At 40.5% G+C, this 10,791-nt stretch overlaps 1 protein-coding gene across 6 annotated transcripts in view; it reads right to left on the bottom strand.

The window, feature by feature from the left end:
* Positions 1-10,791, bottom strand: part of NKTR (natural killer cell triggering receptor) — a 52,679-nt gene that overhangs the window by 4,213 nt on the left and 37,675 nt on the right. For all 6 annotated transcript variants that reach the window (XM_072726577.1, XM_026000929.2, XM_026000926.2 and 3 more), the window contains 4 exons: positions 8,302-8,389; positions 7,716-7,861; positions 3,357-6,242; positions 710-805 (listed from right to left, as the gene is read on the bottom strand). In XM_072726577.1, the coding sequence (XP_072582678.1) occupies positions 710-805; positions 3,357-6,242; positions 7,716-7,861; positions 8,302-8,389 (3,216 nt within the window). The remainder of the gene's footprint in view (positions 1-709; positions 806-3,356; positions 6,243-7,715; positions 7,862-8,301; positions 8,390-10,791) is intronic.

Below are 10,791 nucleotides of genomic sequence, written 5' to 3'. Positions count from 1 at the left end.
ATGTTGGATTTCATTAGAAAGATTACCTGAGAGGCGAAAGAGGGTTTGATGAAGCTGGGAGAACATGGGTCCCACATGCTCCACCCTGTGGCCTCTTATTAACAAATCAATCCTCTTATCCCAGTCCTAAACCCAAGCCAAGAGGTGACTGCAGATGTGAACTGAGGTCAAAGAAGATATACTGCAGGGAGGGGGAGATGGTGGGCAGAGCCTTTTTTTTTTTTTTTAAGATTTTTTATTTATTTATTCATGAGAGACAGAGAGAGAGGCAGAGACACAGGCAGAGAGAGAAGCAGGCTGCGTGCAGGAAGCCCGATGTGGGACTCGATCCCGGGACTCCAGGATCACGCCCTAGGCCGAAGGTAGGACTAAACTGCTAAGCCACCCGGGGATCTTTAAGAGGACCTGGCAGGGCAGGCAGGGCCTCTTAAAGATTTCTACTGCTTCTTTCCTCACTCTGAGAAAATCACATCCTGAGAAAAGCCAGTGAGAATCTGACAGTTCCTAGAAAGAAACAACTAGACAAGACAATAGGCCTGTCTGGTATTCAGTGATGGTAGGATTCTTTTCATCGGCTCCCACCACTCTGCCTGTGCAGCCCTTGAAAAGCAGACAAAATAAATAAATAAAATAAAAAATAAAAATAAATAAAAAAAAGAAAAGCAGACAGGATGCAGACCACATGGTAGGGTCGGTTCCCCACACTCACCTATGACTTTTGTAACTGCGGTAGGAACTGCTCCGGCTTCTTGTGCGGCCTCTGCTGTACCATCCTCTGCTCCGACTTCTAGAATAGCTTCTTGATCTACAATGAAGAATGAAAAAATATATTAACTCACCATGCTGTTCAAACAATTACTAGTAGGATAGGAAGGGGGAGAATACAACCAAAGGAAAGGCCATTCACAAACTCTTCATACTAGGTTTGACAATGACAGCTTATGAGGGTTTAAACGGAATGGAATGGAATGTGGGCAGCCCAGGTGGCTCAGTAGTTTAGCGCCGCCTTCAGCCCAGGACGTGATCCTGGAGACCCGGGATCAAGTCCCACATCGGGCTCCCTGCGTGGGGAGCTTCTCCCTCTACCTTGTGTCTCTGCCTCTCTCTGTGTCTCTCATGAATAAGTAAAATCTTTAAAAAAATAAACAAACTGAATGGAATGCAATAAAACAGAAAAGGCTGGTAAAGGTATGTTCACTGGAGCTTTATCTGGAAGACCAGAAGAAGAAACAATCTCCATTAATGACAGAATTGGGGTGGCCCACAAATATACAGTAAAATATTCTCAAGTAGGAAAATGAATGAAGTACATCAACACAGACATCGCCTGGACATAATGCTGAGTGAAAAATGCAGAGGTAGAACACGAATGTAGGTATGTACGTAAGTACGTAGGTATATATCTGTAAAGATTTTGTTTGAAGACATGCAAAAACATTGTATACAGATAGAAATATCTGTGCCAAATCTAAAGAACAACAACAAAACTACAACAAAAGTTTAGAATAATGTTTAATTCTAAGAGAGAAGAAAGTAGGGCGGCACTGGGTAGGGATATATCAGGTATGTCAAAGCTCTATTTTTTAAAAACTAGATGACATAATGTGAAATATTATTTATACCTAATCATTTAAAAAATCTACTTAGTATTTAATAAAACAAGGAACTTAAGTAGTGCAATTCCACCCCTTGGCATTCCCTCGGCTCCCCACTCTTCTTCAACCTTCTACCTGTTATGACAGAACAAGACCCCTGTGTCTAGGCTACTTATGTAACATCTTCATAGGTTTTATTTTATTCACTACATTGTACTCATGTTTTAGAAGACATGCTCTGCTTCTAGTTTATCTACAAGAGAAAGAATATGTTATGTTCTAATAAGACTCTAGTCGTTTACTCAACAAATAATTACAGAGCAGATTCTGTGAGGTAACTGAAAGATAAGTAGGAAATGGTCCCAGACTTGAGTTCAGTCTAGTAGCAGAGTCACAGCCAGGTGAGTAACCAAAAGAGGGAGTAAAGGTTAACTGTCTAGTCTACTACCCATCAGCTGCATAACTTAAAGCAAATTCCTTAGGCTTTCTAACCCTGTCTTTATTTATAAAATGAAATGAGACCCACCCCAAAGGCAGCGGCAGGAAGCTAAATAAGGGTGGCCAGCATCACCAACAGCACAGAACTGTCAGAGCACGAATGGCAGGCAGACGTTAAGCAGACAGGAATAGCTCAATAGCTGCCTGCATCTAGGAACATGAACCTAGAAAGAAAAGGCCAGGATTCAGCAGCTCTTTGGGCCTGCTGGGAGTCAGGGCAAGAGGAGGAAGAAGGGCCCACAACACAGGCATTGAATGGTCTGAGAGGGTCGAGGAGAGCTAGCAGCAGGTTCCAGAAAGATGGAAAGGATGGCAAACATGCCCTGGCACTCATTCGAAGTACCTGAAAATAGCCCTTTTAGGAAGAAGCGGGGGAGGGAAGCACAGAAGACAGACTGCAAGCAACTAAAGAGTAAATGGGAGACAGCTGTTACAGATGGCAAGCGTTGGTTCCTATTTTTAAAGAAATTCCGGTGAGAAAGGGAAGACAAATAGCTAGAAAGGGGGGAGAAAAAGCCCAAAGATTCTTACTATATTTTAGGGTCAAGTGACGAAAAACAAGTACACATTCGAGATATGAGCAATTAAGTAAGAGATAGTGAGGTAAACCATGAAATATTTACAAGGAAAAGAAAAAAGGAATACAAATTACTTACTAGCTTCATATCATCATCCTAATTTCTTTAGTTTGTAAAAATTCTCATTCTCTGCACTGTCCAGCCTATGCTGATGACAAAAGTTAGACGCAGCTTGAACCAAAATAAATAAATCTAAAGACGATCATTTTTACCACAGCCTCCCTGCTAACCCTCAAAATAAAGATCAACTAGATGCAGGTGTTAGGCAAGTAACTTTGCCTCTCACCTCCCACTAGTGTAAAATGGAGGGTTGGATTAGTGATCTTTAAATCCTACATAATTCTGTAAATTCAGGATTCCCTTCGAAGGCATCATTGAGAGGCGGGAGAGCAGAGTCACACCGACAAGGAGAGAAACTTGCCACCTATCATGGCAACTCCTTTCTGTTACCAGAGAGCTTTAAGTGACAAATAATAGTTTTTGACACTGAACCCAAATTTCTTCACCTAAAATCCCCACTTCCTATGTCCTCAAACTGGCTCTCTTAGCCACAGAGCACAAGACTACCCCCTTACTCCCTTCCAGATTTTTGGAAAGAGTGATCTTGTCCCTAATTTTAATGTTCTTCCAAGTTAAACGGTAATAAACGCTCCTTGGGGGAGAAAAAAGAGAACACATTGCTCACCGGTAAGATGATGTAGAGCTTCGTGATCGACTTCTTGAGTGACTGTAGGAGACAGACCTTGTTCTGTGTCTTGATTTGGTTTCAGATTTACTTCGAGATCTGCTTGGACTCCTGGACTGGCTATCCCCATCCCGACTAGGTGTCTGCTCATCACTTGAACTCTCCTGATTCCTTGGCCTCCGGTTTAAGCGTGCTGTCTTTCTTACTTCATCAAAGAGAGACCCAGGCCGAACTTTATTTTTGCTTTTAATTTCTATCCTCAGGCCTTGTGGCTTCATGTCAGGTGCAGTAGTCAATGCCTTTACCTCCACAGTGCTGGATGTGGAAGCAGTTGGTGGCGCCAGGTTCCCCACACCCTGCAGGGGCTTCCATTTGTTATCCATGAGACTGATCTGGCTCTTCTCTGCCACCTCTCTCTTCACAGTGCTTTCTATAGTGCTGGCCAAGCTAGCAGGGCTGCTGTCCTGTTTCCCCACATCCCCCATTGCTTGACTTTCGGACATACTGCTCTCCTGTTTTGACTCCTCTGTCTCAGGATGCTCTGTGTGCATATCCTGTTTTAGAACAATGTTTACGTCTGCAGTGGCAAGCCTTGAATTCCCTAGAGGGGATGCCTCCTTTGCTGGGGAACTCCTATCAGGAGTACAGATCTCCATGTTGTCATCTGTCTGCAGCACATCCTCCACTCCACTTGGGACACTTTCTGCAATAGGCTGAATGTTGGAGGGAGAAGCAGTGACATTCTCCTCAGTGATTAAGGCTGTGGGAGAAGCACTGAGTTTAGTATCCTCTTTAGCAGGCTGATCCATATCCGAAGAAGTCGTGACTGGATTGCATTTACCTGAAAAGTTGCCCTCTTCACAGGACTTCTCAGTGTGTGGAATATTTTCTTTCATGGTTTCACTATTTTCAGAAACTTGTTTTTTCTCTTTTGCCTCCTGAGTAACTTGTTTTTCACTAATCTCCTCCTCCTCCTCCTCACCAAATTCTAGTGGAGGCTGCCAGTGAAATGCCTGTTTTCGTTTTGGAGCCTTGTGCTTTTTGTCTTTTTTCCCTTTCAGTTTCTCCTTTGCTTTTTTGGTCTGCTCTCTTTTAAGAGTTTCCTTTGACCCATGTTTGCGCTTCCGTGCCTTTCTTCTAGTGTTTTCTGAATTGGAATAGGAACCCTCAGAATCAGAGGTCGAAGACTGCTGCTTACCTGATTTCCAAGCACCATTACCATCAGGCAGCGAAGCACTTGCTGAAGACTTTGTTGCAGGTTTGGCTTTGCTGTGAATTTCACCAAACTCTGACTCAGAATCTGATGTAGCCTCACCTTCCTCCTTATCAGAAGATGGCCGGGAAATATTTTTACTGTTTTTTGTTATATCTCGTTCAGAATTTGACCCAGAGTCCCACTTACTCCCAGCATAATTTTTTCTTTTGGGCTTACTGCCATTTCTAAGGTGATCAGAAAGATTCTCTCTCAAGACTCTTTTCTTAGAACGAGGGCATTCCTGTTCAGGCTTAGATTTCTCTTCATCTCTGTTCTTCTCTTGCTTATTGTTCATTTCCATTTGGACTTGCTTCTCTTTTTCCTGGGCTGACTGTGTAACCTGAACACTTGACTGGTCACTGTCTGAAGAATAATCTAAAGATGACCTGCTTTCACTATACTTTCTCTGACTTGAAGACTTGTCTCTGTTTTTCACATATTTATGGTGAAGTCTCTTTTCAGAGCTGCCGCTGTGCTTCTTACTTGAAGTGTTATTTTTTTTCCCGTTGGATCTAAATTTTCTCTTGGCTTGTCTTCCATCATCACTGCTAACAGAAGAGTATGACGAGGATCTACTACACTGTGAACGATCACTGTATTTATTTCGTGAATGAGATCTAGAGGAGGCAGACCTAGATCTTGAATGTGAACTAGCAAGACTTCGTGACCTTGTGTATGATCTGGAATAAGATCTACTCCTAGAAGATCTGCTCCTTGACCTTGGTGAACTTTCCGAACTTCTATCACTATACTTTGAATAAGCACTCCGATCACTTTCTGAATTTTTTTCTCTCTTATGGTAGGATGATGAACTTCCAGTCTCTTTAATATTTGCTAAACTGTAAGTGCTTTGGAGGGGCAGCAAATGGGTTGTTTTAGCTTTCATTTCCTGAATTCGCTCGTAAGAGGGCTTCCAGGGCTTCTGTCCAGGCTTCCACCTTGAAGGAGGGGGACTGTCACTCAATGGTATTACAGGAATATTTTCTGCCACCACTGGTTGTACTACGACGTTTTCATTTTGTGGTGCTGTTGCTCTTAAGGGTTCTGTTTTAACTGCTTTACTTTCACTTAACTGAGAGGTTGTTCTTCTTGGTGATTTTGATGTTGTCCTTTGGTGCCCTGACTTGGAAGTAGATCTGGACTTTGATCTACTTCGAGAATGTGATGAGGATTTTGAGGGAGTCCTTGATCTTGAGCTTCCTCTAGAATAAGACTGCGAGTGAGATTTAGATCTGTAGGAGTCTCTGCTGGAATGGGTTGAAGAGCTCTGGTCATCCTTATCAGATTTAGACCAGTCCCTCTTTGAGGAGCGATGAGATGATAACGAGGAAGAACGAGATCTCCTTTCTCTGTCACAAGAGGATTTCATTCGTCGGGTGGAGGATTTTGAGGATTCTATGTCTGATGGTACAATAATCCTTCTCTTCTTAGTCTGCTTGTGTCTTCTGCAATGTTTCTGCTTTTTAGTTTTCTTTTTATGTTTAACTTTTTTCTCTTTCCTGCGTTTTTTATGGTGACCATCAGAGTGCCTTGCTGTACTAAGGTCTGAATAATATCCATTATAAGACCACGACCTGGATCTCTGGGACAAACTTCTCTCATCCCATCGGCTTGAACAGGGATCACTTAATCTATGGAAAAGGATATAAGATGCATGGTTATTTACAAGCATGTTTCTATGCTTTAGATTGAAAAACACATTTGTTGTCAATACAGATGAATTGACAAAAGCCTAAAGAGCAAATTACTGACTCCATCAACACCTGAAGTACATATTGGAAGGATAAACCAAAGGGTATGGATAGGCCTCCTCTTGACCTATAATTTCAGAGAAATGCTGAAACTGCTGACAACTACTAGCAGATTCACTTATAAAAGGATATATTTTTTTTAACTAAGCAAAAAGATTTCAAATTTCACAGAAAAACAGTTCTGGAAGCCAAACCAAACCAATTAATCACAAGAGCACTAGTGACAGAGCTCCTTGGCTAGGTAGGATCTGTTCATGACCCTCTGCTTCCGGGAACAATTTTTGAGGGAGAGTCAAATCAAGTTCCCAAACAATTCTGTTGATTTCCTGCAGATACAGGACAGCTGCCTGACCTTTAAAAAAGAAGCCTCTTAAGAAGCTAACATGGCTGTTATTTTATTTCAGCTTCACAGTAATCAAGATTTTCTCTTGAGGTTTAATTACTTACTACAGAAACTGAGGAAAAAGCACATGAAAATAGATGCAGACTTGGTAATGGGTAGTGTCAGGGCTCAACATTAAGAGTTCTCTGTATCACTGTGTCTAAATCACTCTCACACAACAGATGCATTATCTTTTCTTCCCTCTTCCAACTTCTAACCATTCTACTGGACACCCACAGAAGAGAAGAGACTACTACCATGAACAATTATAGAGGATCCCACTGGTGTATTTTTCACTAGCTATTCTGGAGCCAGCCCCATTTCAACAATGGCTATTGTTGGAATAATATTTTGAGGGTAAGAGATGGTACACTTCTGAAGAACCAACAGTCCTCGGGGTCAGAAGCTAATGCACATGCTAGGTACAGATTTTCCTACCTACTAATTCATTCATCAATGACTAAGAGACCTGGCTAGAAGAGGATCTGCTATATGATTTTTAAGTCCTGATTATTTCTAAAATTGAACAAGGGTACCTCTGATTTAGTAGTTTTACAGCTTTGGGAGGGAAAACAGAATTTTGATTTATTTTCTATTTTTATTTTTAAAAGATTTTATTTATTCATGAGAACACAAAGAGAGAAAGAGGCAGAGAGAGAAGCAGACTCCATGCAGGGAGCCTGATGTGGGACTCGATCCTGGGACTCCAGGATCACGCCCTGGGCCAAAGGCAGGCAATCAACTGCTGAACCACCCAGGCGTCCCCAGAATTTTGATTTAAAAGCATCTTGAAGCCAATCAGCCCTCCTACTTAATAGCTCTCTTTCTGCCAAGTATTCTCAAATGTATTCTTTGGTCATGGTCTAACTTTAATGTTAAGTCTTTCATGAAAAGTCCAGAAGTAAGTCTCTAGCCTCTTAACACTTAAAATATAGTAGTAACAGGACTGTGCTCATACTCAAAGCTCTTACTTATCTCCTTTACTCCATTTTTCTCCACTAGGTGGTCTGTATGCTCTTAATCTTTGCATTTCCTCTTTCCAGTGAGGAGGAGTTTCACTGCTATCATCATCATCTGATTCAGAACATGATCTTGATCTTGGAGGTGTGTGATAGCGCTTCAAAAACAAAGATAGGAATAACTGTTTCGATAATACCTCTCAGTTACAATCTGCTATAGGACAGAGTTAGGTATAAGACCCAATCTCAGATGCCATTCAAAAGAAATAATGATTAAAGTACAAAAGATGATATGAAGTTATGCCAAACATAAAAGAGACTAAAAGAAATGGGATTTTTTGCTTTAAGTCCTAATGGTTGCATTCATTAGCTTAGATTATTCAACATACTAAGATTTCTCAACATACTCACTGTTTCACATATCATTTCATATTTAAAATACAGCAAATAAATTTTGCTCTACTAGCAATATACCTACGGAGAATAAAACTAACTCCTTGAACAGATCTTGGATTTTACCTAAAATTAAAGCTAGGATTTTGCCTATACTACCTTAGATACGTAATTTGAAAAAAAGAAGTCTTATTAACACACATACAATTGTGCCCCTTCCTTTAATCTTCCGTCCAGATTTTGATACAGAAGGTTTCTGATCACTTACAATGGGTGTAACATCAGGAATCTTCCTGGAAAAGAAGATTGAAAATTAAAAATAAGCAAATGCTCAGCAGTTTTCTCAATATTTAAACGCAGGAAAAAAAATTTAAATGCAGAATTTATACTCCTATTAAAAAAATCATTTTATTTAGATCCAACACTTTTGTAGAATAAGGCACTCCATATAATCTGATTTTCTAGGCAAACTTTTTATTTTTTTTTTATTTTTTATTTTTTTTATTTTTATTAAAATTTTTTTTTTTGTTATTATTTATTTATGATAGTCATACAGAGAGAGAGAGAGGCAGAGACATAGGCAGAGGGAGAAGCAGGCTCCATGCACCGGGAGCCTGACGCGGGACTCGATCCCAGGTCTCCAGGATCGCGCCCTGGGCCAAAGGCAGGCGCCAAACCGCTGCGCCACCCAGGGATCCCTCTAGGCAAACTTTTTAAATGTCAAACCTTTAAAAAAAAAAAAGTAACCCAAAAATGGGTAGTGATACTATGTATCTTCTTAAGCACAGAACTACTTTTAAACAAAATCCCTTTTTACATGTCTCTTGTCAAAATAGTGATGTTCTAAGGGAATCCTGAGATATTTGACTCTGATGCTCCAATTGTGTTTTTAAAACCATATTTTATTCTATATTTTTAATAAATCTTTTGTCTTCCCCCCACTCTACAAGCTGCCCCTCTGTCAATGCTCTGAATCTGCAGCCTTGTGGTAATTCTAAGAGTATAGTTTTTGTGGCAACTATTGTCCTCCATGCATGAGAAATCTTCATACCTCAAGTTTTTTGTTATTAACATAATGGCTAGCTTTTATTGAGTACTTACTATGTGTCAGACATTATGTTAAGCATTTTTAACATAATTGAGTAAAATGTATATAATGTAAAACTGGCCTTTTTAGCCATTATTTTTAAGATTTTATTTATTTATTCATGAGAGACACACAGAGAAGCAGAGACATAGGCAGAGGGAGAAGCAGGCTCCATGTAGGGAGCCCAATGCGGTACTCGATCCCGGATCCCAGGATCATCAGACCCTGAGCCAAAGGTACAGATGCTCAACCCCTGAGCCACCCAGGCATCCATCCCATTTTAGCCATTTTTAAGTGTAAAGTTCAGTGTATTACTTATATTCACGCTGTACAACCATCACTACTACTATCTTTCCAAAACTTTTTCATTACCCCAAACCCAAACTCTACCCATTAAGGACTATGTCCCCACCCACCCCCAACCCCATGAGCTCTCTCAGCCTCTAGTAATCTCTAATTCATGGCCAAGGAACATTCCATTGTATGTACACATCACATTGTGTATCCAACCAACTTGGGATCTGTCTTTTCCTTTTCACTATTGTTGAGTATACTGCAATGAGCACTGGCATACAAGTATCTGTTTGATTTTTTTTTTTAAGATTTTATTTATTCATTCATAAGAGACACACAGAGAGAGGCAGAGACATAGGCAGAGACATAGGCAGAGGGAGAAGCAGGCTCCATGTAGGGAGCCCAATGCAGGACTCAATCCCAGATCCCGGGATCAAGACCTGAGCCAAAGGCAGATGCTCAACCACTGAGCCACCTAGGCGTCTCTCCGTTTGATTTTCTATTTTCAATTCTTTTGGATATATACCTACCTATGGAACTGCTCAGTTACATGGTAAATCTATGTTTAACTTTTTGAGGAACCACCAGACCATTTTCTACAATGTCTGAATCATTTTAGACTACTGCCACCAATGTATAAGGATTCCAATTTCTCCATATCCTTGATGACACTAGTTTTCTTGGTTATTGTTTTAAATTATAGCCATCTTGGCAGGTGAGTATTATCTCACTGTGGGTGTGGTTTGTATTTCTCTAATGACTAATGCTGATGTTAAGCATCCTTTCATGTGCTAACTGGCCATCTATATGAAACAACTATTGAAGGGCTGTGCCTATTTTTAAATTGAGTTGTCTTTTTGTTATAGTTGTCCATACTTCTGGTGCCAATTGTAAGAATTCACTGCCAAACTCAAGGACTTAAAAATTTACGCCTATATTTTCTAAGAGTTTTACAGTTTTAGTTCTTATGTTTAGGGTCATGGACCCATTTTAGTTTTTGTATATGATGTGAGGTAGGGGTCTAGCGTTACTCTGTTACAGGTGGAAATCCAGTTATTCCAGCACCATTTATTGAAGAGACAGACTCCTTTCTCCACTGAGTGGACTCTGCATCCTTTTCTAAAATCACCTGGCTATCCATACTGGTACAGGTTTATTCCTGGACTCTCAATTTTATCCCATCGGTCTATGTATCTATCTTTATGCCAGTACCACACTATTTTGATGACTGCTGCTTTAAGTTTTGAAAACATGAAATACAAATGCTCCAACTTTGTCCTTTTCAAGACGGTCTTAGCTATTTGAGGCCCCCCT

The sequence above is a fragment of the Vulpes vulpes genome, chromosome 11 (genome assembly GCF_048418805.1).
Source record: "Vulpes vulpes isolate BD-2025 chromosome 11, VulVul3, whole genome shotgun sequence".
NCBI classification, from domain to species: domain Eukaryota; kingdom Metazoa; phylum Chordata; class Mammalia; order Carnivora; family Canidae; genus Vulpes; species Vulpes vulpes.
This window is presented reverse-complemented; position numbering and strand designations above follow the sequence as displayed.